The following is a 26,180-nucleotide window of genomic DNA, read 5'->3' on the forward strand; positions in this document are numbered from 1 at the left end:
GAATCAAAATCACTTTTTTCTCTTTTTAATAAGGAGTGATTCATTGTTTATGTTTGTTTAACAACACATAAGATGGGGAACCTAAAGATAATCACACATTAAATCACAATTGCAATAATAATCGCAATTAGATTGTTTTTGCAAATTGTTCAGCCCTAATCCTGAGTCATTAAAAGCTCAACATCATAAACAGTGGTCCCTTTAATAACTATAGGTACGGCGCCATCCCTTCTCAGCAGCTCCCTATACGACTCAGCTCTCGATTAAAGAACAGGTACAGTAAAGTAATCTCCAACTAAGGAGGTTACTGGGGAAAGAATGGCACTCTGAATACTCTGACGGGGCCGAGTGCTTTTCATTCATTGACTTGGCTGCCTATGCCGTGGTATGTCAAACGGCGGACGTGAGGGGAAAGTCAAAGCCGACATCCCATTGTGCTCCACAGCCAGACACTGACTCAGCCCTGAATATTGTTTTCTGATGCCATAAGAGAGCAGGGAGAGGTGGGTAAAGTCGTTATCAATCCCCTAGCGCGGCAATCATAACTATTATCATTAGTAGTGTTTTCATCCTCCGAGGTCGGCCTGGAGAACATATCTAATCTATTCCCCTGAGAACATTCTTGTCTTTCCAACTTGACCCGGTATCACTCGAGCAAAGAAATGGCTTCCCGCCTCCCTGGAAACTAGATATGGGAGTAAATAATAGGAGCGGGCTCTTTCTGAAAAAGCCCTAATCCCGGGAAAACAAACCTGAGCGAAACAGGCCCACCTGAATTGCTTTCAGGAGAACTAGATAATCAAAATGCAAAACAGCCTTTGATAGAAAAATGAGCCGACTTCTAACAACAAATCCCCTACACCTAACATCAGCACATTCTCCTCCTGAACTTTTATTTGTGCGCTGTGTTTGGGTTTTTAATGTAATCACAGTGCACACGGCGCCCCATCAATGAGCCGCTCTGATTTATGTCAGCCTGAATCAGACTGACTGCTTGGAGCTTTGCAGACATCATGAATGAGAAAAGGAGCCACACATAGAACACATTAGGGGTCCCAGCATCTCCTCAGACAGGGGGACAATGGGAAAGGGGGAGCGCAGATAAAGGAGGGGGTGAAGGAATGGGGGAGAAAAGAAAAGAAAGAGGGCCGAGGCATTGGCCACACAGGGCAGGGGGAACGAGGGGGCTCTGAGAGGCCTATACTCGGTCATAGTCCATTAGGCTGGCTTGGTGAAAATGCTACAGCTCATTACATGCTCTGCCTCTGCTCTGTGGATGAACAATGCACAATTACGCTACCCTGCTGCTCCTCCAGCCATACCGCTGCTGCATGCCTCTGAGGCGGCCGATATTGCTGCTATAGTGGCTCGCCTGCCAACAGCCTCTCGTGCTCATCATACATCCCATACATGCGCTCCCTAATGCGCATCCAGGTTTATGTCTAGAAACAAAAGTGGCGTATGAGTTTGCAGAAATCAAAGGAGGGTAGAAACAGGAAGGGCTGCAAACAACACAAGCTGCATTTGTGTGTGCAACACAATGACGTTTGCTCCCTTTTGTCTGCTCTTTAAATAGAAAGGGGGGGATTATTTTCCAAGCCGAAGTTTTACTTACTCTAAAACTTACTGCTTTTTGAATATATGGCAAAATAAAAGCCATAAAGCGCAAGCAACGATTGCAGCGACAAAATCTGCAATGCAGTGAATAACTAAGCCAAGGATTCATCTATCCACCAGCAAATTGGTTCCCTTCAAGTCCTCCTTCCCTACAATTATGCATGCAGAAGTTGACATTTAATCTGATGGGGGGGAAATGCTAACTAACATCCTCCTGCTCCCTCTTTGTTTTAGGCAGAAAACAGGACACTTGGAAAGGTCATTCTTCCCTGGTGTCAGCGCTGGCTGCTTGGAAAAGTTTCTGTGAGCATTGTTATCCCTTCCCCCATTTCCCTGTCACTCAGAGCGCCGAACATCTGCACTCGGGTGCCCAGTTAACGACAAGTCTGCTAACCTGCAGTTCAACCAGGACCCAATAAAAAGATATCCATGAATATTAATTAATACCTTTATTTTGTCCCAACTCTGGGATGGAATTAGTTTCTGGCACGTTTAAATTGTTAATTGAGAATTGTAATTACTTTTCTCTGACTTGGTGAAAAACATTCATGTTTTGTTGTTCCACAGCAGATCTGAAAAGAAAATAATAATTTCCCTAAAGACTGATTATGGCTCCTTTGTTATTCTTATCTGCAAGAGGGGACAAATATATTGAAAGAGTGTCAATGCGTTCCTGCCGTGCATGCTAATACGCGGCGTAGAAACGCTGCTGTTTTCATATTCTTATGCCAGAGGGACAGAGGTGGGCACATTCCTCTTGACACAAAAGTAAATAACATTGTGAGCGTCCACGGCAAATAGATTTCACTCCTGGCCATAACAAGAGTCAGGTTTGTGTTTTTAAATATGTAAGCTGACCTTTTCTATCCTGTATTAAAATAACTACAGGCAACACAGGCGGCAACATCTGCATTAATGAGAGATGGGGTTATTTCTTTATTCTCCTGGAGCCGTCCCTCATCAGAAGTTTTCCTGAGTTCTGTGTGCGTCTTATTATTTCTCTCAAATTCAAAAAATGCATCACGTTGAGCTTTTTTTTTTTTTTTTGCAATAGACCCAGATGTCGAAGTCAATCACAGCAGGGCTGGATTCTGGATTTAGGTCTAACCTGAGAGACTAAGTTCAGCATCTAATATAAACAGTCAACCTCGTTTTCAGCAGTGATGAATTATGGTAAAAAGAAATGATGATAAATGATTTTGGGATTGAGAAAAGGTTAAATGATTTATTTAAAGGAGCAAAATATAAGATAAAACATCAAATTATTAGTTTAAAAGGTCAAAACACAAATTTAATGTAAAAACTATGTTTTATAAGGTAAGTATATGAGATAAAAAAAGTAAATATTGAGTTTTGAAGGTCTAAATATGAGATAAAAGTCAAAATCATGAGTTTTAACAGTCGAATTATGTGATCAACTTTCGAATCATGACTTTTTAAGCTCTTAATATAAGATTAAAGGCAAAATTGTGAGTTTTAAAGTTCAAAATATGAGATAAAAGTACAACTCGTGATTTTGAAAGGTGAAAACATGTGATGAAATTTTAAATTGTTGGTTTTAAAGGTCAAAATATGACTTAGATTTTTTAAATTTGAGTCTAAAAGATCAAAATATGGGATTAAAAGTCGATGTTAGCCATTGTAACGGTCAAAATAAGAGAAACAATTTGAAAACATGGGTTTTAAAGGTCAAAATAGGAGATGAAATTTTAAATAGTTGGGTTTATTAGTCAAAATATGAGTTAGATTTTTAAATTTTGAATCTAAAAGATCAAAATATGAAGTAAAATTGAAAATTTTAAAGGGGAAAATATGAGATAAAATTTAAAATTGTTGGTTTTAAAAGTCAAGATGTGAGTTGTTTTTTTTTAAATTTTGAGTCTTTAAGATCGAAATTTTGGATGAAAATTCTAAGTTAGCCATTGTAAAGGTCAAAATGTGAGATAAAATTTAAAATCATGGGTTTAAAAGGTGAAAATAGGAGAAACAATTTGAAAACATAGGTTTAAAGGTCAAATTTATGTTAAATTTTTAAAATGTGAGTCTAAAAGATGAAAATATGGGATTACAAGTCAATGTTAGGAGTTGAAAAGGGCAAAGTATGAGATAAAAGTCATAATCATGAGTTTTAAAGGTCGAAATATAAAAGAACAACTTTGAAATCACGAGTTTTCAAGCTCTTAATATAAGATAAAAGGCAAAGTTGTGAGTTTAAAGATCAAAATATGTGATGAAACTTAAAATCATGGTTTTTAAAGGTCAAAAAATGACTACTTTTTAAAAAATTGAGTCTTAAAGGTCAAAATATGGAATCAAAAGTCAAAATAAGCCATAGTTAAGGTCAAAATATGAGATAAAATTCAAAATCATGAGTTTTAAAGGTCAAAATATAAGATACAATTTGAAATCCTGGGTTTTAAAGGTTAGAATGTGAGTTTCATTTTTAAAATGTGAATCTAAAGGATCAAAATATGACTTAAAATTTAAAACAGTGAATCTAATACATCAAAATATGAGCAAGAAAGCCAAAATTTTGAATTGAAAAGGTCAAAATCATAAGTTTAAGTTATAATTGTGAGGTGCAAAATTGAAACTATGAAATAAAAAAACAAATCAAATCTTCACACTCCTGACTTTTTTTCTGATTATTTTTATTTTGTAAGATTTTTATGACTTCAGGATATTTTTAAAGTTTACAATCTTGTACAGGAGGAAATCTACAGACCTCATACTGATAGGCCAGTTAGAATAAAATCATGAGTTGATCTTGCGAGCCAGATTTGGCCCCCGGGCCTTGAGTTTGACCCCCCTGCAATAAACTATGTAATACCTGAGCAGGATTCCTGAAGAATCATTTTGTGAGTCTGTCACTTTAAATGTGAATTTTCCACAATTTAATGGCCACTCTTGCTCCCACTTGAGAGTCAGAAAAAATCAGAATGCTACATATTCATGTCAGAGAGTTTAATTTGAGGAATAAAAATAAACAACGCCGCAGGAAACTCATTTCAATGGGTAATTACGTCCACGCAGCATTGCTTGCGAGGCTTAACAAGGTGCGTAATGATGTCCCCCTTCCCCGGCGATAAACATCATAACTGTGTCCATTTCCTTCCCCCCATTTAGCCGTCTCTCATTTAGACCCACCAACCTGTGCATCTAATGCGGCCCCTTGTCAAAAAACTTGCTTCCACTAAAAATCTACTTCCTTTAATGTTATTGGAAAGTTAATTCTTCTCACATGATGCAGCTTTTAGAATCCCCTCTGTTGTTTTTAGCCGATTCTCATAAGATGGATGGATGACTAGGTTGAATAGAACCATATGGCTTTGCTGTCTGTTTTTCGTTGCTCTCAAGAGCTTGTGAGAGTCAAGTGATGAATCAGAGCGCTTAAAAATGTCTGTAGCCCTAACGGTTTGATTTTATCCGCGTTTTATCCCGGACTGTGCCATTTAAGAAAAAACAGCTGCTGCAGAACTTACACTCAAACTTCTATGCTTTGTTATCCCTCCACGTTCAGAGGAACTTTGAAATAATCACATTGTTTGTTCCTTTACAGGAAAAAAGCATCTTGTACTAACAATAGAAGCGTGGCATTATTGCTTTCTGTAGAGGCTGATATGGTTTGTGCAATAAAAGCTCTCCTCATCCTTACACTGCATTTTACAGAGAGAAATAACATGTTTCAGGCAGTAGCAATACAGGTTGAGCAAAATCATTGGCATTCTATAAATAGCTCCCTCTGCCCTCCCCTGTTCCTCTCTGTCTCTCCTCGTTTTGCTCGGCCGTGCCGTTTCTCTCCACTATTACTCCCTCTGTATGCCTCTGCAGTCACATGCTGTTAGGGACACATACGGTGACATGTGTACATCAGACGCCGTCACTCGTGTTTTGATTCTTAAGCTCTTTGGCTGAATGCTCCGATCCCAACGAGAGGGTGGCAACCCAGCGGGCCCGGCTGCTTCTGACTGGCCGCCTGCGGTCCTTATGTCATTTCATTGTACCTCCGCGACATCGGGAATGACATGCAGTGATGGGGTGTTGCGGGTTAGGGTCAAGGCTATAAAAACCCAACCGAGTGTAAAACTAGCACTGGTTGGGCATGAAGTGAAAAGCATCTTGTTGAGTAATGTCACAGAACGAGCCTCCAGCTTCATCTCAGGGTTAAACATGAAGGGAGGAGCCAGCTGAGGAATGCAATAGCAGGGCGTCGAGTACATCACTGTCACTCCGTTAATTTATTTCTGACAGACTCGGCTTTATTTCACCTTATAAACACTGACACTTGAAAAGCCGAGCGTTTCTGAAGCCCGTGCCTTACAAATAACCTCTCTAAATAATTAACAGGTTCATCTGCCACTCAATCAGCGCACAGCTGAAGCTTTTGGAGATGAAACGATTCGCTCTCAAACCCTTTTTGAAAGGAGGAGACTTTAAAGAATGCAACATACACCTCCCACTCTTCCAGCACATCAAAAATAAATAAATAAATAAGACAGCTCTTCAGATCAGCCGGTTATGCATCCCCGCTCTTACTGCACCATATCCGTGCACGTGTCGCCGCTTTTTCATTATGACTGACAAAGTGTTCAGGGGAGTGGGCTCCGTGTTATCACAAAACCTGGATTATTTTCCCATAAGGCTTTGCTTTAAAAGTCACTGGCTACATGCACACTAGCTTCTTATTGCACTAGGATGGTGTAATAGAAAGACACTGATACAAGGATTATGATTCATTATACTTCTATACAGGCCTGAATGAAAAATATGCAATAAGGAGCAACATGGTTAGACAGTATTTACTACTTCTCATCTTTCACACTAGAACTGTGCTTGCACTAGGGCTGGGCAATAATCACAAGTTACATTAAAATGCAATTTGGCATGCTGCAATTTTCAAATTACAGAAGGTGCAACATGGTCAATACAAGTTTAAATGTTTTTTGCAGCAGAGATGTTATGCCCTGCACATCCTGCAAACATGCAAGTGGTATTCTTTTAGACTAGCTTACAAAAAAATCCCACCTTCTTCACTTTTTTGTGTGGTTTTCTTCATCAAATGACAATGGTTTATATTGAATTTACAATATGAGTCAAAATAATCACAATCACAATTTTTCAGACTCATTCAGCCCTAGTTTAAGCTGTCTAATGGGTGGTCTTGAATATTCTTGAATGTCCATGGCTGTGTTCAGCCACCTTCAGGTGCAAGTGGCGGTCCCCGGTCTCTGGCACCTTTATTTTTGGGGTCGTGGACTGAAAAGGTTAAGAACCGCTAATGGAAGATGTGTTTAAACTGCAGTGAACCAAAAGTAGCAGAATCCTTTCCTTTTAACATATCTGAAATTACTAACATAAAAATGTCCTTTTCCACAGCTGCTAATCTAAATCTTGCTGTTACACGCTGCGTGTCAGAGTTCCATCTCTGTGTTCCTGCTATTCTAGTGTTAAATATTTAAATTATTATCCATTATGGAACATTTACAAATCGATTCAGAACCTTCCACCTTCACATCACAATGCATCTAAGAATCGATTTTTCTCTCCCACCTCTACTGGAGAGATCGTGCACATGCATGCACAGGAGAACATGCAAACTCCACACAGAAAGACCCTGACCGGCTGTGAGGCAACAGCGCTAACCGCTGCGCTGAGGTGCCGCCATGCAGATCTAGTTCTGGAAAAAAACTGTTAACCCTGAGAGCTGACGTGGCACAGATCCGTGCCACAGGTATGTTCTCCATGCATTTGCAGCTCTTACAGAACATTTTCTAGTGAGCCCAGAACTTGGCTGACTTTCAGGGGTCTCAGAGGAAGGCATCGTCGTAAATAATGAGGAGTGAATAGTTTATAAAAATGTTTAGAACTTTGGAACCATAAGTCATACACTGTACCCGGATTTTGTTTCTAATTAAACTTTTTAGCAATTATTAATTATTCTTTCATGTTTTGTAAAAAAAAAAAAAAAAAAAAGTTGACATTAGTAAATCAAATTAGCCGTCTGTATTATTCAGCTGAAAGATGCAATGCAATGATCATGTTAAGCTGAGATAACTTAGTATGTTTAGTTCTTTAAGAGGGGGGAGGGGCTATTTCAAAATTTCAAAAAACCATGGGTGAGACTGTCAGTGCATCTGTTGGCACCGGCAGGCAATGCTTCCACCATGACAGTCCACATGTAACGAAGCCAATGCTTTACCTCACTGTGTCTCCACCCCAGCAGGGAGGGAGTAATCAGCGAATCAGATTTTGGGAGTGATCTGGATCACCGTCTGGATCCAAGAATGTTTTTAAAGGATTCTTCACTATTGGGAGATAGGGCTACTGGCGGAGGTCTGCGCTTTCTGAGTGCTTTTCTAGTTTCATATATTTTCATGTAAGTTGAAGTTAGCATTGTTATTTCATACAACTTAGACTTCATTTATGTGATTTTTAAAAAGACTACTAATATACACTTAACATGCCTACTGCATAAAATTAAGGTTCTATGTTAACTTGACCTCTTTAGTATTAGCTTGTGTAAAAACTAAAGTGGTATAAGGCAGTCAGTTTACTTGTGCTTATTAGTAATGTCAACTAATTCGGGTTTAGAGCGTAGATACTTAATCCTTTTTCCTCTGAAAGCCGACCTTCTTGTCGTTCGTTTGTTACCCCGATGTCTCCGTTGCCCTAAAGGACGCCGTTCTAGCGAACCTGGAACTTTGGTGACTTTTTGGGGTCTTTACAGACTGAATCCACATTGCTAGATCCGATAATAAGCGTCTTTTTATCCATTTTTTATCCATTTTCGATCATTGACTTCCGCTTTACGCGCAGGGCATCGCCATATTGTTTACCACAAGGCACTGTGGGAGTTGAAGTCGACCAGTTACGTCTCTACTGCTTTGAAGATTGGCACAAATGAATCTAACTACAAAAAAGCGCATGGACTTTTTCTTTGTATACATGAAGATATTATGAAAACCATTAGTCACAGAATGTTTATGTTTTCACTGTTGTGTCCCCAAGAGATGGGAGAACAAGTCTCTGCAAGGAAAAGGCTTAGTCACTGTTGTTTTCTGTGTTATAAATAAAAACCTCTGAGTTTCAAATTCTGATTTGTTTCTTTAGTCTTTAGAGTCCTGTAACTTTTTTAAAAATACAAGTGGCATTACTTTAGTAAATATATTCTTAAAGCCCAAGTTGTCCTGAAAAAAAGGATGTATAGAGCTTGACTGTGCACCACAGAGTTGATGTTTTACAAGACAAGACAAAAAGTCCAGATGTGACATGATGGTAAAAAAATAGCTGTGAGCTCTTAGGGTTAAAAAAGCTCTATTAATGTGATGTGAATATAACAGTTATTTTTAAACACCATGAGCAGTATGACTTCATACAGCATAGTCCTGACCTTGTATATGCCTTAGAAGAAAAGCAGGTATTTAACCAGAAAAACCTGTTCTCTTAAATAAAGAATTTCTGGAGCTTTCCGTGTCCTTGTAACTTCTTAATAAGATCACTCCTCTAAGCATAAAAGTTACAAGCACAAATCTCTGCATGCAAACTGATTATTAAAACCAGTAAATGCTTTTAAAAGTACTGGCATCCATAGATTAAAGATGGTAAACTCCCATGCCATGTTTGCCTGTACCTCCACTGAGTTATTCCTTGTTTTCTTGCAGGAAAATATTCACTTCAGTGGTTATAGAGTTTTAAATCAAAGACCATGACTAGGGACTTTTGCTGAATTAGTTCTGCCTAATAAAACACCTTCAATTTACTTCTATTCACTTCCACATGGCATTGAAAGCCGACCACAAAGCTGACAGTCAGACTCTACAAACAAAATTCAGGTAAAGAGCTCTTACATTCCTACTTCAATTACCAGCCACAGACTCCTGTCGCAGTAACGTGTGCATTCAGTGACATTGAGGAGCTGAAAGGAGACATAGTCCATGCTGTCCTCAACTAATTGCACTTTAGAGTGAAGTTCTACTTTCTCTCTCAACTGCAGTTTGTTCAATTTAACAGCGATAAAAAAAACGAACTGAATGACTCTGCTAGAGGTAAAATAAAAATAAAGCTTGAATTCCCTCTCACTGTATTATCTTTTACCTATGAAAAAAAGACCTTCAGAGTGTTAATGCATATTTCACAGCTAAATTGAAAAGCTGTTAGAATGAGGAGGAAACATCAATTATTTCAAGGCTGTAAAAAACTGTCGACACCCAGGGAAACTGTAGGAAAGTGCAGTAAATATGCAACATTTTTATAGCTGTCCCAGAACATCTAACACTAAAAGACTATTAAGGAAATCTGATCAGAGCCGCGCATATCTTTAACAACAGGGAGTGATGCTAATATCAAAATAAAAGAGTGCTTTAGAGGCAGAATGCATGATTATAAAGAAAGCCAGATTATATTGCTCATCTCTCCTTCTCCTCGCCGACCATAATGATGTAAATGATAATGTCACTGCCCATATTTCAAACAAATGTGGCTCTCCATAAGAGATGTTTGTGTGCCTGTGTATTCATGAGTATATGTGTGGGAGGAGATTGGCACTTTGAACAGATGTGTAGTATGCGCTGACAGCATGACATCTCCTTTGCATGCTCAATATGACACGTCTGAATGCTCCCATGCATATTGTCCTGATGGGAAGTGATAGCGAGGGATGTGCAAGCCTCGCTGGAACCACTCCCCGTTGTCTCTGCTGCATCAATATCAAAACATCTTCCTCGCTAACAGGCAGAGACTGCTGCACACAGATACCTTGTCAGATGTTGTGTTTTAATTTTCATTTTTCTCATCTAGGCGCCTTCGACTGACTCAGAAAGTGAACAAACAAACACAGAATGCACGTTCATGCCTTTTTCTGTCAAAGTCTGAACCTGACGATGGAGCACACAAAATAGACTAAAGCACCTGTAAGGAAACTGTGCAGAGAGCCAGCAGGTTGCTTAAAGCTCCTGTGGGAAAGATTTCAGGCATTTAGATACCATGTGTAAGCAATAGTCCTCAATACTTTAATATGGATGCTTCTCAATGCATACAGAAGACAATCTACAATCTAATAGCTAAAGAACAATATGCACAGGACTAGTATTAACTGTGGACCTCTGATAATTTGTGAATTTCCCCCTGATGTCAGAGTTTGGTGCAGTGCATTTGCACGGGATAAGCTGCGCCAGTAATGTACCTGAAATTACTGACATTTCTGGGTGTTGCATGGCTGCAGCCATGAAAATGCACGGGGGATTTTTATTACAAAGTTCATAAAAAAAAAGCAATGTCGTGCACGTCGTGTTTTGCATGTGACATTTCCTGCATGTGTCCTTTACATCCTGTTAACCAGAGTTTCCAACAGACAACATGCACTTCAGGGTTTTGTCCCTCTATATAAACATTTGTAAACATTTTCCAGATCTGCTGCAGGACATGGAGTAAAAACACTGCATGATTCTTAAAAATTACCAGAGGTCACTTGGTGACACTTGTCCCGTGTGAATAGGGCGTAAGACAGCAAACAGAGGTGGTCAGGAATGTTTGTCAGGAAAAAAGCCCCAAAAAGTCAATATAAGTTGCTCTAAGTGGGTATACAGGAAATAAACACATATATTTTTAAGTTTTTTTATGATGCAGAGTGAATTGAAGTATTTGTCTCAAGATTTCTCTCATGCATCTCTTTTTCTTTGGATGACATGAGGATATTCCTCAAGAAATTACCAAATTTCCTACAATTGTCTAGGGAAAATGTTTTATTTATCATTTAGAATTATGTTTAGTTCAATTTGGGGTTAAAACTGCAACATCTTTCATCAGATAAATTCAAGTGGCTGGACTTTTGGATGGTGGGTTATCTTAAGGAGGTGGCGGAGCGTCCTGAGAATCACTGCACCTGTCTAGAAAAGAGTCACTTCATTTCTATCCATCCAGCCTCAATTAGAGTGATGGGAATTGTCTCTTTTGAGGGATATGAAATGCCTCAACTTTATTATAACAGGGTACATAAAGACAATCTGACTTATTTTATATGTTTATACAGTTCTTCATAGAGGTAAAGAACCTGTTAGATCTTCAGTTTTTGGTTTTAAACTGGTTGTAAGACAAAAACTCAACAACGCAGAGAAGACAATATGGTAGCATTACTGTAGCATCTTAGCATGAAAATTAGGCTTTCCTGCGGAATATTTTATCACAATTATAGAAAAAGACCTTGGTTTGATACCATAATGTAGCCAACAATGAAAGATCACTGTTAAAATCATGAAGTAGAGCGGTATGCATTCAGATTTTGGTGGACATGAACATTAAAAAAAATACAGAATTTAAGACCTTGAAGTCTTGCCATTTATTATTTTCAAAAGCCTTGATTTTTGCTCAGTTGCAATACTTCTTAAGATATGGCAGACACCCTGAATAAAAGCTGGTGTTTTGGCTTCCACCTAGCTCCTCTTTTTAGATCATTTTGCCTTTTTTATATCTTTAAAACAACTAAAAAAATGGGGGGAAAGGCAAACAACTCTCACACAGAAGTCGTCTTTTGTCCTTCACAATAAGAGCCAGCTCTTAGAACAGCCTAGTCTGCAAACGACACTTCACAACTCCTTTGTAACTACTTGTGTTGGACTAAGCTGTCATTTCAATTACACCAGTGCCTAAGAACATTTATGTGCACAATATCGCCACCATGTCCTTTACTAAAAAAAATGTATGTCAAACTGAAGGGGAAAAGCTGTTAAACAAACACTGCAAGCCTCTTAGCTCAATCTGCCCCATTCATTAGCTTCCCAATGGTTTCACTGGTGTTCAGTGGTGTTATCTGCATTTAAGGTGGGTTTGTTCTATTATCAGGTCAATGCTGCAGACATTGGATGCATTGCAATGCATTACAGTGTAGTCACTTGGTGTTCCAATGCCCAAATGCATTGCTAATGCAAAATGTAAGCAAGGCCTAAGTTTTTGTTGATTTGGTTATTTGCAGGGCTGTCAAACGATTAAAATTTCAATTGCAATCCATCTCTGAATTTCTGTTGTGATTGCAATTAATTGCTGCATTTCAGAGTTCCAAAACTTTGCAATTAAAATTGTCTTTCATGTCAGTTTGGATTTTTGTACAGTCAACCTCAAGGTAATGGCTTTCCGTTTGAATACAGGCCTGCTTTTATGGGTACATTATGACATGAACTCAGCCACAGAAAAAGGAGCTTGTTATGGATTAAGAAGAAAATATGGGAACAGTAAAACATAAATATTTGATAACAAGATGCAGGCAGCTTTTGCCTTCTCCACTGAGTTGTGGGTTTAAAAAAATGAGACATTAAAGATCAGTGGTCGGCTTATTTAACATCCCTTGTGGCTGCAGGGAGAGGGTGAAGTTGGTTATTTGAGGGTGCTGAAATGGGAAATAAAGCATGCAATTAATGAGATAAAAAAATGTACATTTTATGGACTTTGATTAATTGCAATTAATCATCACAGAGAATTATTTGGGGTTTTTTTGCAAGGAAAATTGATTATGCCTGTCTTTAGATGTTTAAATGTCTGATTCTTCTTGAGTGTTTGCAGGAAAAACTGTAAACAAAGGCTGCAGCAGAGGTTGCAAGCATTAAAAAATGACTCCATAAAAACCATCAATCTTGCCGCTGATGGTTTTGTTTGCTTTCATAAGTCATAGAGAGGCATCAGTATTGATTTTGCTCTGTTTCATAAGCAGCTAAAAATCCTTCACGTGAGCTTTAACGTGTAAAAATTATCATTTGTAGTGCAAAATCTAACCCCCTTTTCTCCCAATTCATTTATCACCTTTTTCTCATTCATTTATTGCCCGTTTAAAAGAAAAATCGACAATCTCCTACCTGAGAAAGGCTGATCAATAAAGTAAGATCCTTTATTTTTCTGCTCTGCTCATTATCTGGAATCACAGGTGCGCAAAGCCTTAGCACACATTACAAATTCAAAAACACATTCTAGCCAAAGGCCATTCCTTTACTGTATAATTGTCTCCCCCCCCACCAAGTGATTCGCTATAATTAAGCCATGGAAGACAGCTCTATTCTCCTGTGAGCGTTCGTATTAGTGCTACCACGGTCAGGTCTAACAAACATCTCACAGCTGATGCTTCTCAAAACAACGGACAGCCATGTTCACGCAGGTATACGCTGCTGCACAGTCTCACAAGGGAGAGCACAATATACACAATGCAATAGCAGGTACGAGGCCTTTGGGGAGACCTGTCACTGTTATCTTGGCCGAGTCTGCCGTGTTTGTGGGTGTGTGTGTATGTGTGTGTGTCTGAGGCAGGGAAAGCTCGACTCCAGCTGACATAAGCGGGATGTTTCACTGGCCCACATAAACTAACAAAGCAGGAGAAGCCTACATCGATCAAACAGACACATATCCTCTTTAGCTCCATTAGCAGTCGGCTAATCTGACCTTCTGTCCACGCTCTGAATCCTGTCATCATTTTAATCTGCATGTTAGCAAAATAAACAAAGAATAAAAGCTCTTCCGCCGAATAAATGAATCATGGATAATAATGAAGTTGCCCTTAGGATGAGAACTGATTTTTAGGGGGTCGGTTGGGAGGGGGGGCAAAGCAGCCTCAGTAATCACAACAGTGCAGCCACTCGTGTGTCCTCGCCAGTCAATGGGATCTGGGTGGAGGACTTGTGGAGTCAAGTGGTTTCAAGCTCGAGCTTGCTCATCGTAACGAAGCAATTATCAGTCATTGCACTGTTGTTTGTTTGTGCTTTAAATGGCATCGTAATTAAAGTTAAAACTGCTTATTTAAGAGCAGCATTTGTATATACTGTAGAGAAAAAAAGGCACAGTGGGAACAACAATGACAACTGCTGTATGCTCTCACTACGACTATGATTAAACCCGATCCATTTTTAATCATCCTCGGAGCAGCAAAAGAGCAGAAAAGTTGCACGTTGTTCAACGATGCCTTCGATCTTATGGGCGTCTCACTACTAAGAGGCTCGTTCTCCTATTTTGGAAGAAAAAGGGCCTACTATTAAAGTGTGGTTAAATGAATTGGCAGAAACACTTAATTAAGAAGGAATTAGATTTATTCTTAGAAATAATCTGGATAAATTTGAGGAGATTTGGCAGCCATTAAACTCCTTTCTGCAGAGCTAAATAATCACTTAAATGCTGCACATATGGGGTCAGGTGGCACTCCTTGAGGGTGGGAACGGTTTTATTCTCTTTTTGCTGTTCATTGTTTGGATGGAAAGATGCCTGCTGATGAGGAATAAGTATCTAACCTTACAGATACCGAAGGCAACCATTTTTCCTTGGATACAGGGGGATATGTACCAAACAAAAGTGGGGGCCCCCACCCCAGGACTCAAGAGAGAAGAAAAAGTGACACATTGCCATCAAAAATCTGCACAGATTTTAACTGTTTCACTGATAAAACCCAAAAAGGCCTGTGCATGCTTTTCTTAAAAAAAGACCTTTGTATAAACTACTAAATAACCGCTTTATTACTGTCTTAGTCATTATTTGCAGATCTAATTTTGAGCCCCCCCCTAAGATCTTTGGCACCCCCCCTAGGTTGGGAACTAATGTCGTAGGTCCGGTTGATAATTGGCGCCGATATTTGTCATTTTGCTGACTAACAGTATTGGTATTTTATTCCACTGATCACTGATATGATTCACAAAATTCTGCTTTTTTTGGCTCCTCTGCATGTGTTTCATCCTTTCTGTCACGCCCTCATCCAACGACTGATTGGCTAAGACATCACATGAGTTCTAGCCAATCAAAACTGCAGCCTGCAAACTCAACAAGATGATCTGGCTGCAGCCCTCTACAATGGGGCGATCTCTACCGTGGGGCAGGAAGTGACATAGTTTCAAACCAGAACCATAGTGACGTACTAAATGACCTACATTTTCCTCTCACTGTCAGAGGGTACAGTAAGTAGCTATTTTTTCTACAGCAGAATTTTATGAATAAAAATGTACCAAGGGGGATCAATTTTAATCTTACACACCACAAACTAAGTAAAACCCAGACAGGGTTAGGCACCTAAACCCAAACCGCCCACCATAGAGGTCTGCATTCAGATGCGTCTCAAACTCACACCAGCCTGAAGAGCACTCTAGTGTGCTGCCCTGTGCTGATAATACAGTGGTTATATCTGAGAATAAAAACATTACAATCCTTAAAATTACACTGTTACCAGTGCAGCAGGGGCTTATCTTGACTTCTGATCTCACATCTGTTTCAGGTCATCTTATATAACATAGCATTAGCTGAGTCTTATAATGTGTTGAATATGTTAGAAAGCATCTTTTGCTGATTCATCCTATAACCAGATGATTGAACATCATTGGACTGTGGCGTTATTTCTTCTCCCCTGTTTACAGCAGCGGTGCTGAAATGTCCCGATGTTGTTCCTGCTGACATCATAGAGACGAGAGAAATCACTGCAGCAGACCTAAGACCAGGGATCATCAACTGCATTTATCAATGGGCCAGGTTTGTTTTGACAAATGCTGTGGGGGGCCAGACTTTCAAATGAAATTAATAAATAAATATTTTCCTCTATATATGATTTTTAGGCCTAAGCCCCTGGCATCTTTACCAGGCACAGGGAAGTGATTGAGATATTTAGGCTCCATGTTTCTGGGGTTTCTATGTTCTCCATCCCTGTGTTTGATACTATGCTGTGTCCTGATTGGTCAGAAGCATGTGCATGAAACAAGTCTTTTCTTTTAAAGCTCAAAAATTTAAATCACAAAATTTCACTCTCCATGAGCCTGGAGTGGAAAGTTGTCACAAAACACTGCAGATTAGACTAAGACAGGAATGATGTTGTGTTTTTTAATGCATCATGTTTACTAATGATGGCTGGATGGTGGATTTTTGTAAAAGCGGGTCAAATGCAAAATGTTCCTGATAACGCTGTTTCAATACTGATCATTTTTAGGGTTGACTTAATAGCTATAGCAATATAAGGACAAATAGACACTAAAAAAACATGTTTTCTGAATTTAATAGTCTTCTGGGGCCTTGATGTGGCTCCCGGGCTGCCAGGTGATGATCACTGCCTTAGGCCGGCCACACACTAGATGATTTTTAAAATCTGAAACGATTTTAAAACCGTGGGAGACCACAGACTTCAGGACAATTTCCAAAGATTTTTCGTCTTTAATCCTCTGAACGCACACACTAGACGACTCAGCCAGATCGTCAGATCACTGAAGACCACACACCTGCCGACCTGCCTATGACCTCGCGTGATCACGTGACTTGAGAAAAAAACAAAACATGGATGTCTGTCGATACCGTCTTGCTGTCTCTCCACAACAGGCTGTCCTGGCATGCGTTACGGGTGAAGCAACAATCATAAAACAGGGGAAAGACTCAGGACGAAACCCTGGCTGGAATTAAGGTACAGTTGTGTTCATGGTTGTGAGTGGTGAAAGCACATATGATTCGTCTGGTGATACTACCTGTCTGCTCGCTCTCATTGGTTGTTGTGGGTACTCCATCAGCAGCACTATGACTTAGAATTGTAGATATCAAACATGTTTGATATTCACGATTCCGGGTTTGGGAGGCTACGACGCGATTTGGAGCAGTAAATGAATTGTGTTGACACCACACACATGCAGACTATTCCGACAAATAATCATTTGCGACGAGGCTCCTCTCGGGATACGCCTCCACGATCGTCGGGGCTGTAGTGTGTGGCCGGCCTTAGACAAATGCTGGATCTTAGGCCTCTGTTAACCCAAGTGGTGGATTAATAAAGTATATTTAGGACACTCAAGTACTGTATTTAAGCAATGCATATTAAAAGTGAATGCATCAGTAGTTATAATTGTGAAGAAAATATATCTATTATCATTAAAAGTTATATAACATTCTGTTTTACCTTTGCCATATTACATATGTTTTGTTTGACATATTTAGATGTTCTTGAGTACTTGTTTTAGATTATTTTTACACCGTTTTTGCTGCTTTTATTGGTTAAAAATCACCTTTATTGCTGTAGCATTTATTCAAATTAATTCAGATTCTCTAAAAGACTTTCATTTTTGCTGTAAATAAATATCAATTATCTGTCTCATGACTGATAATCGTATCGGTTGCAGAAATAACGATATCAGTCGACCCCTGCTTTTAATAGCTTTTTCGAAAAGGCTCAGTGTTTTTGTTGCTGCTTTATGAGGATCTTGTTTTCCTTTATATAAATATTTCCACACGACTACTTCACACTAACTTTCTTGGTCGCACACGTCAGGCGAGGATATGCAAAAACCCGGGTCAAAGAGATGTTTGTCAACATCATGTGCAAGGCGGAGAGCGGTGGAAGCTGCATGCTAAACAGGCCCGGCCTCTATCAAAGCCAATCAACTGGCTCTAAGAAGATGAGAGAACGTGGTCGGGGGCTCAGACACCTGGCACTGAGACTCATTTGCCCTCGCTCGCTCACTTCATCCCCCTACTTATCTCTCTATCTGCCCTCACGCAGCTCGCAGCTTTGCATATGGAATCATCAAAATCAATCTTCGACCCCATTTGTCTCCCTCTCCACTTTTTCATTAGCTGAAACAAATAAAGGCTCTCCTAATCCTGCGGCAAATGGGCTTTTATTGGATGTTTAAGCCACAGAGACAGGATGCTGCTGGAGCCTTTCACAGCCGCCGTTGATTTCTCTGTGCAGTCAGAGCCCACTTTTTCCCCCTCTCTCTCTCTCTCGCTCTCTCTCTCTCTCTTTGGCAGGGATAAGGGTGGTGTTGACCTGCGCCGTGCTACCTACCAGCAAATACAATCACAGCATACGGGTCACTGCATGTGCCCGCTGAATCCCCCCACCTCTGCTTCTCCACTGACCGGATAACACCACAGGACAACCCCCTCCTCCCTATGCACAACGTTTCTCATTCTTTCCACCTGTGTTATTCACACCACACTCGGTCAGAACCAGCTAAGACAGGCCTAGTAAATCAGCATGCCTGTAAGTAGGTCTCATTGACCCCTCAGGATCCATCGGTGCCTGGATCTCTCCGGATCATGCAGTCAATACATCAATATCCATCTTGTGTTTCTTGTTTTAAGACCCCCACTCCCAGCCACCACCTTCTTCTCACTGAATGTCAAACGGAGATTGGAGTCATCAATTACAAGCGTATGTGTGTGCAAGGAGCTCGGGCTTATTTGCTGCTGTCTGTAAGAGCGAGCACATTCTTGCACAAACACAAACAAACACAGCTACACAAGCATAACCCCCCCCCTTCCTTTCTCTCGTGGGATCAAGGAGAAGTAAAGGAAGGCTGGCCAAACAATCCAATAGCGAAGTTCATACATTCAGAAATCTATAACCTAAAGATCAGCTAGTCTACATGCACTCGTTCAGACCTTCTCTGCTCTGCTGGAGCCATGCATGGCATGTCAGGGAAATTCGATGGCTGGGTGTGCAGAGCAGCCATGCACTAACACTCAAAAGGACAAGACAACAGATAAAGCATTTAAGCAATGATTATTCTTTCTGCTTGCACCTGAAATGACTGCATGGTGTGTTGGAGCTGATTAGCCGGGTCAATACATCTGGCAGGTGCTCGCACTCTTCTTCTTCTTCCTTTATTTTTTTATTTGCAATAGCTCAGCACAAATACAAAGGGCCAAAAAAAAAACTGGTGCAAGAGAGGCCAAATAATCCACTCTGTCAGGCCTCCAAATTCTGCTTGGCAAAGCGTTCCGCCCGAGTCACAGGTCAGCATCAGTGTCTCGGCCTTTTGAAATGTCTTGAAAGATTCCACTCAGATGGGCCGACGCGGCGTCACACGTGCCTTTTCTAATAGCTCATCTTGCCATCAATAACAGACGGGCTCTCTGGGACCCCAACTGGTGGCACAATGGAATGAAAAATATTCCTAGATGCTGAGATGGGTGAAGAGATGTTGCATTGAATCTTTGAATCTAATTCAGTAAGGCCTATTGATTTAATTCTTCAGGATGTTCAAATATATTTTTTTTGTTCTTTTGATACTGATATTGATACTTAAGCTTGTGGATATTGGTTATCCCTCAGATACTAGGATGAAAAATGTAGCTCACTAGTGGAGAAAGGGATTCCTAACAATCTGCTTCTATTGATTACACCTTCCTCTAGCACAGCCGTGCAAATTTCATCATAACTTAATAAAAATAGAGCCTATTTCATTATTGAATCAGATTATTTCATTATCTTTTGCACTATCAAACAAAAATATACACACATTGACACCAAGATCGGCCTCCGACACTGTTACCAATACCAACAACACTTATCACTGATCTTGATACCGGAACATCTACATTAGAAAAGGGACTCTATCAAAGCTAATGGGTTCCCCTCATATTTAGCAACAGGGATCAATGTTCAAACCAGTTTTCTCCTACTTGAGTCACAACAAGAGCAGCCCAGCCAATGCGTCAGGACAGAGCACAGCGAATTGTATCTCACCTCTGGCAGCGGCATGCCGTTGATGATGAGGTCTGGCTGCTGGTGGCCCTGCCCAGTGAACGGGTGCTGATAGCCGTGGTTTGGAGCGGCATTGCGCGAGTTCTGGTTCTCCACGTTGAGGAAGGTGCTCTCGGAGCGCCTGCAGCCCAGCGGCAGGCTCTGCTGGTGGTAGTCGAAGTAGTTGAGCGAGGAGGTGAGAGACGAGCAACTCACCACATTCATCTTGTCCGTCTCCTCAACGTCTCGGGGCACCAGGCGGATGTCGTTCTTGCTCAGCTTCTTCTTCTTGCTCGACTTCTTCTGGTTGCCGTATGAGTACTCCGCCACCCTGCGTAAGTAGAAGAAACTGAACAGACTCAATAAAGCAGTGTCCTGTCTTTCCCCTCCCCTGTCCACACGGTCGAAAAGCTCGCCCCGCCATGCCAGCTAGGCCCACCGTTCGACCATGGGTGCCAGACGAAGGCTCATTGCGTGTGTCCGGGCGTGGAACTGCACATTTAAGTGACTCCCACGCTCCCGGCCAGCAATGGAGCCCTCATCCCCTTGTTTGTTTGCATTTGCATGCTCAACAATCAACATGTCACAAACAGGCAGGCAAAATGCAAACATGCCAAAACCACAGAAGCAAAAAAAGCAAAAAAGGACACATGAGTTCTGAGCAGCACTACCGGTATATGCAATCATATTCAAAGCACACAGCCCACACTAATTCCAGTTTTTCTTTCATTATCATGCTCCCCAGTAGCGAGACGGAGTGCAGGAGAAACGCAGATTCAGATTCATTTAGCTGCTCTCAGTGGCTGCTGCAAACTTGAGCTGAGTATTTTGACTTTAATAAGAGCAAATGAGCAACACAGCCATGTTTTATCAAAGGAAACTCAGACTGGGGGAAATATTCATTCTTCGCACAGCCTAGCAGTTTTTCACTGTAGAACAGATGCTCTGCACTCTATAGTGATGACTACAAACTTCACTAGACATCTTCCATATAATTTTGATGCTTTTTACCATCTGCATTGCTTCAAATTCTGCTAGAGGCCGTTCTTTAACCTCCAGGCAAGGAGTAAATCATTTATTTCCCAGTTAAGCCTGCAACAGAACCATCATTATCCTTGAAATTGCAATATCTGGAATGTGTCTGTTTCTGCTTCTTGTATTGTCTTGAACATCTCTGCTGCACCAGCCCCCACTGGCCTCTGTTTCTCACTAAAAGGCAGCTCTAATCCTCAGTCGCTTTTCAAATCACACTGTTAAGAAGCCCCAGTGTACTCTGTCTTTTTCATTTTTCTCTCAGATTGCATCTTGAAAAAAAAAACCAGCTCTCCTCCCCCACTCTATGCCCCACACCTCCTGTTTTAGAGGAAAGAAAATGGGAACCTGCAAATAAAAATACTCCCATCTCATTTTCATTTATCATCTTAACATGTAGTGTCTCCACTCTTTGCCCAAATTGAAATCTTGAAGGGGGGAAAATCTTCAGAGTCAGACCGACTGACAGAGGACGTGCAATAAATTGGAGATAACTGCTCCTCAAATTTGAGGTGGCGACTGAGGAGCAGAGCACATCAGAGCTGATTAAAGCTCCCAGCAGGGAGAGGGGCTCGCACAGGCAGAGGAAGGGGACTCGGATGGGGATTTTTGTTCTTGTTGATCACTGTTTCTCTTAACAAATGTGTGATCAAATGTGATATGACACCAGGAACCTGTGATCAAGATGTCGAAACTGTTTCCTCCTGTTAAGGAAGGGGGGGGATTTGCCTTTGTTTGGAGCTATTAGAGAACTTATCCAAGCTTCTGCACAAGAAAGTGTAAATTGAGAGGCCTACATATGAAAAAAAGCACAATTAATCAACACTACAGTGAGGAAAAAAGGGCATCAGGGCACTATTTCAGGATGTTGAGGATATTTTTCCAGGGCTACATGCTTGAAATACAGCTTGAGTTACCTTCAAATTAACAAAATTATGTTTGGAGCAAAATATGATTATAGCTGCAGGTTAAATTCTCAAATCCAATCTATATGTAAATTCATAGTGGTAATGTGGCACAGGGAAATCAAAGCCTGGGCTGATGATCTGATTGATGAAGAAAACAGTGTTCAATATGCAAGGTCTGGAAAATAATCATTGACTTCTCACCAGGAATGCCTAAAGTAGATGGTGGCTCTCTAAACTGAGTGCTTTTGAATCATCTAACATGCACTGTTAATATCTTTCTTGCTGCCTTGGTGCATAAGAAAGCAGAGGTAAATGTGACTGACAGAGAGGACTGTCCATAATCACACCAGATTAGAGCTGATAACAGCCAATCAGCCACGGTGCACGTTAAATAATAAATGTCTGGGACTGCTATTGAACCAGTGGGACGTTAATTGTCCGGCAACACAGCTGCAAATTGAACATGACAGTTGAACGGTCATATTTATGAGTCAATTGGTTACAATGGCTGGATTAAATCAATCAATCAGGTTGTCCTTAACGCGGAACAGTGGGGGCCTCCTCAGCAGAATGTCTGATTTAAGGCAGACGGTCTCGCTCTCGGTGGTGTGCGTGTGTGTGTGTGTGTGTGGGTGTGTGTGTGTGTGTGTTAGGAAGGAAGAAAATCTGCAGTCTTGGGCCTCAACATGCTGCATGACAAAAGCAATGCACTGACACTCTACAAATCCAAGCATGATGGCGTGATGGCACAACGCACGGCGCTTTTACGCACAGACATTTTCACTCACACGCACACTCACACACTAAGTCAGTACCTGCAGTTGTACGTCCGGATCTCCTTATTGTCCCTCTTGCACTTTACCGCCACAAAGATCATGGTAACGAACAGGATGGCGGCGATAGAGCCCAGCGCGATGATGAAGATGAGGGACAGGTTGACAGGTCCGATAGGCTCCTGCGCGTTCAGATCCGGGGACAGGTACACCACAATGTAGGCCGAGGCGGACAGGGAGGGCTTGCCGTGATCACGCGCCACTACAGTGATCTCATACGTGGATTTGGCGTTTTCTCCAAACATCCGGGTGGAGCGCACCTCTCCGTTCACCTGGTCGATCTCGAAGAAAGCCCTGTCCCCCTCAGAGATGGTGTACGTCAGCCTCCCGTTCTCCCCCTCGTCGTAGTCGTCTGCTTTCACCTGGGTCACCATGTAACCCACCCCTGCGTTTCTGGGTATGGACACCTCCGCTGTGCCATTAACCAGAGGAGGGTTCGTCATCACAGGTGTGTTATCATTCACATCCAGGACAACAATACGCACAGTGGCGTTGCTGGATAAAGAGGGGTTGCCATTGTCTCTAGCCAAAACTTTGAAATCAAAAGTCCTGGTGTACTCATGATCGAATGATCTCATGGAGTAAATGCGGCCTGATGGGTTTATGCTGACATATGTGTTTACATCCATGTGCTTAATCTCACCGGGAACTATGGAGTAGGAAACTGTGCCATTCATGCCTAAATCTGGGTCTTCTGCTGACACAGCCAGCAGACAGGAGCCAGGGAGGTTGTTCTCCATCACCATCTCTTGATAGTGCGGTTTGAGGAAGTGGGGAGGGTTGTCATTTTCATCCGTGACTTTAACTACCAGAGATTTGGTGGCGCGTAAAGGAGGGATGCCACTGTCCTCCGCTTGAATGGTCAGGTTATACGTGTCCTTTTGCTCCCTGTCCAGCCTGCCATCGACTAGTATGGTGGAGAAGCTTTCATATTCTTGCAGCCTGAACGGCACGTTTCCCTGCAGCCTGCACTGCACTTTGCCGTTTGCCCCAGAATCCTTATCTGACACCCTCACCAGCGCGATGACATACCCGCGCTGCGCGTTCTCGCTAACTTCCACCATCTCCGTGTTCAGGGAGAGTAAACTGATGACAGGTGGGTTATCGTTAGTGTCCATCACGTTTACTGTGACTTTGCAGTGAGCTGGGATCGAATTGGGACCTAAATCTTTAGCCTGGACGTCGATCTCATATATCTGCGTGTTTTCGTAATCCAAAACCCCGTTCACGGTGATGATTCCGGTTCTGGGGTCAATTTTAAACGCTTCCCTCGTTTTTTCGCTGACGTAACTGTGGAAGGAGTACACAACCTCTCCATTTGTGCCCTCGTCAGGATCCGTGGCATTCAGATCTATGACTAACGTATTGATAGGGGAGTTCTCCATCACGTTAACAGTGTACACAGTCTCGTCAAAAACCGGGTTGTTGTCATTAGAGTCTATCACCTTGATATTTAACTGGACCGCGCCTATCTTAGGAGGGTCTCCTCCATCTTCTGCGCTGATTTCGTACGTATAGTGGGACTGGGTCTCTCTGTCTAACGATTTTTGCACAACAAGCTCAGCTATTTTGGACCCATCCCCTCTGGTCTTTATTTCCAGTCCGAAAAGCTCATTTGGGGTGATGGAATATGATTGCACTCCAAAGATCCCCGAGTCCGGATCGCTTGCCCCCTCTAGGGGAAACCTGGTACCAGGGGAGGCGTTTTCAGAAATCTCAATATCAATGTGGCTGGTTGGGAATCTGGGTGCGTTATCGTTCAAATCCTCAATTTCAACTTTGATGACGCAGATCTCCATAGAGTTTGACATCACTTCAAGGGAAATAATGCACTTTGGGTTCTGTCTGCAAACTACATCCCGATCTATTTTCATTTGGGTTGTAAGGATTCCGGCTGGACTCAGTTCCACCCATCGGGGCTCAGAATTGGATATAACCCTTAAGTACGGGGGCTGCGGTGCAATCTGAAATCCCTGCTTTAGCGCGTCCTTTGTCACATTTCCAATCACGGAGCCGGGCTTCATCTCCTCGTTTATTCCATACTTCAAGTTGATGACAGCCTCAGCCCCGACCAAAAACAAGAGGAACACAGCAATCAGTTGTATTAATTCCATCTCCTTGCTTTGCATTGTACCTGTTGAGTTATTTCTCTAATGAAAATCTTGATTTTTACGCACAAGACTGCACGTCAGAGAAAAGAGGAAAAGGGTTCCAAATGAATCATGTCATTAAAGTGTCCGGAGAAGAAATGTTAAGGTGACGAATGGTTCTCGTGCATGCAAATTAAATCATGGTGTGGACGCTAGAATTGTTACAAGTGCCTCAGCCTATTTGACTCTTCTCAGGCGCAGCACATCCTCCGGTCTGCTGCAGCGGACGGTACAGATACGTGGAAACATGCCTGAATCTTTCTCACAACACTGATTTGAGCGAGTAAATCCGTGCAGCTCTTATCAAAAACATGATGAAGTGTTCATTTTCACGTGCGTAAAAAGAAAGGACACACGCAAAAGGAATTCCTTGGAGCAGCAAAAGTCCATATAAATGGACAAAATCTTCAGGTTCGAGTGATCAGGTTCAAAAGTCCGTGTTCGATTCTCCTCCTTGCTGCAAAAATTGAAGTCGCATTCTGCATATGCACCTCACTCTGTGAGATAGAGAACAAGCTGTGATGAAAATTCCTCTTCAGTCGGCAGCTATGGTGCTCTCAAACTGCACATCTGATGAAAAAGGTGCAGTCAGAAAATCATTCAACAGCTTAAGTCCGGATATCTTTGCCTAAAGAACAAGAGTGCAAATGCAGGAATGCCTCATCACACCACTGAAGTCCCGATTACCTTTAATATTATTTCCAGCAGATTTAGTCTCTCCTCCCTTCCGCAAGTCTTCAAGCTTTACTTACTAATTAATTTCCTCGTATCTCACTTGGAAAAAGGCAGCACGTATTCCGGTAATTAGTCCATGCAACACGCACAATCCGATGAGAATGTAGCCAAAAGCCAGTGGCAGAAAAAAAAAGATGTATCGCCTAGTGAATGTCGCCTTTAAAATGTGTTTTTGGGCTGCAGCAAAGCAGAGGCACAGTCGCCTATATCCAGCCTGGTGGAGGCAGAAAAAAAGAAAAAGAAAATCACCACTCGTTGCCAGTAGGCTGTCTACAGTTGACTCCAACAAGCGCTCCTCTCGCTTCACTGGTGCACACTGGCGGACGCGCAGCTCCGAGCCGAGCGCTCAGTCTCAGGACCCGCAATCCCCTCAGCCAATCAGGGGTTACACAGGAGGGCTGGGAGCTGCTGGTGGGAGGGGCAAAGTACAGGCGAGAATACACGACCAAACTAC

The 26,180-nt window shown here is 41.6% G+C and overlaps 1 protein-coding gene across 4 annotated transcripts in view; it reads right to left on the bottom strand.

The window, feature by feature from the left end:
• Positions 1-26,022, bottom strand: part of pcdh19 (protocadherin 19) — an 88,161-nt gene extending 62,139 nt beyond the window's left edge. Inside the window, exons 1-2 of one of the 4 annotated variants that reach the window (XM_041798235.1) lie at positions 22,824-26,022; positions 20,285-20,399 (exon numbers count right to left, since the gene is read on the bottom strand). In XM_041798235.1, coding sequence (XP_041654169.1) covers positions 20,285-20,399; positions 22,824-24,970 — 2,262 coding nt within the window. In that variant the 5' untranslated portion in view covers positions 24,971-26,022. Of the gene's footprint in view, positions 1-20,071; positions 20,418-22,823 lie in introns of all 4 variants that reach the window. The other 3 variants (XM_041798233.1, XM_041798234.1, XM_041798232.1) reach the window with 3 other exon arrangements.
• Between the last annotated feature and the right edge of the window lie 158 nt (positions 26,023-26,180).

Source organism: Cheilinus undulatus, linkage group 10 (genome assembly GCF_018320785.1).
Source record: "Cheilinus undulatus linkage group 10, ASM1832078v1, whole genome shotgun sequence".
NCBI classification, from domain to species: domain Eukaryota; kingdom Metazoa; phylum Chordata; class Actinopteri; order Labriformes; family Labridae; genus Cheilinus; species Cheilinus undulatus.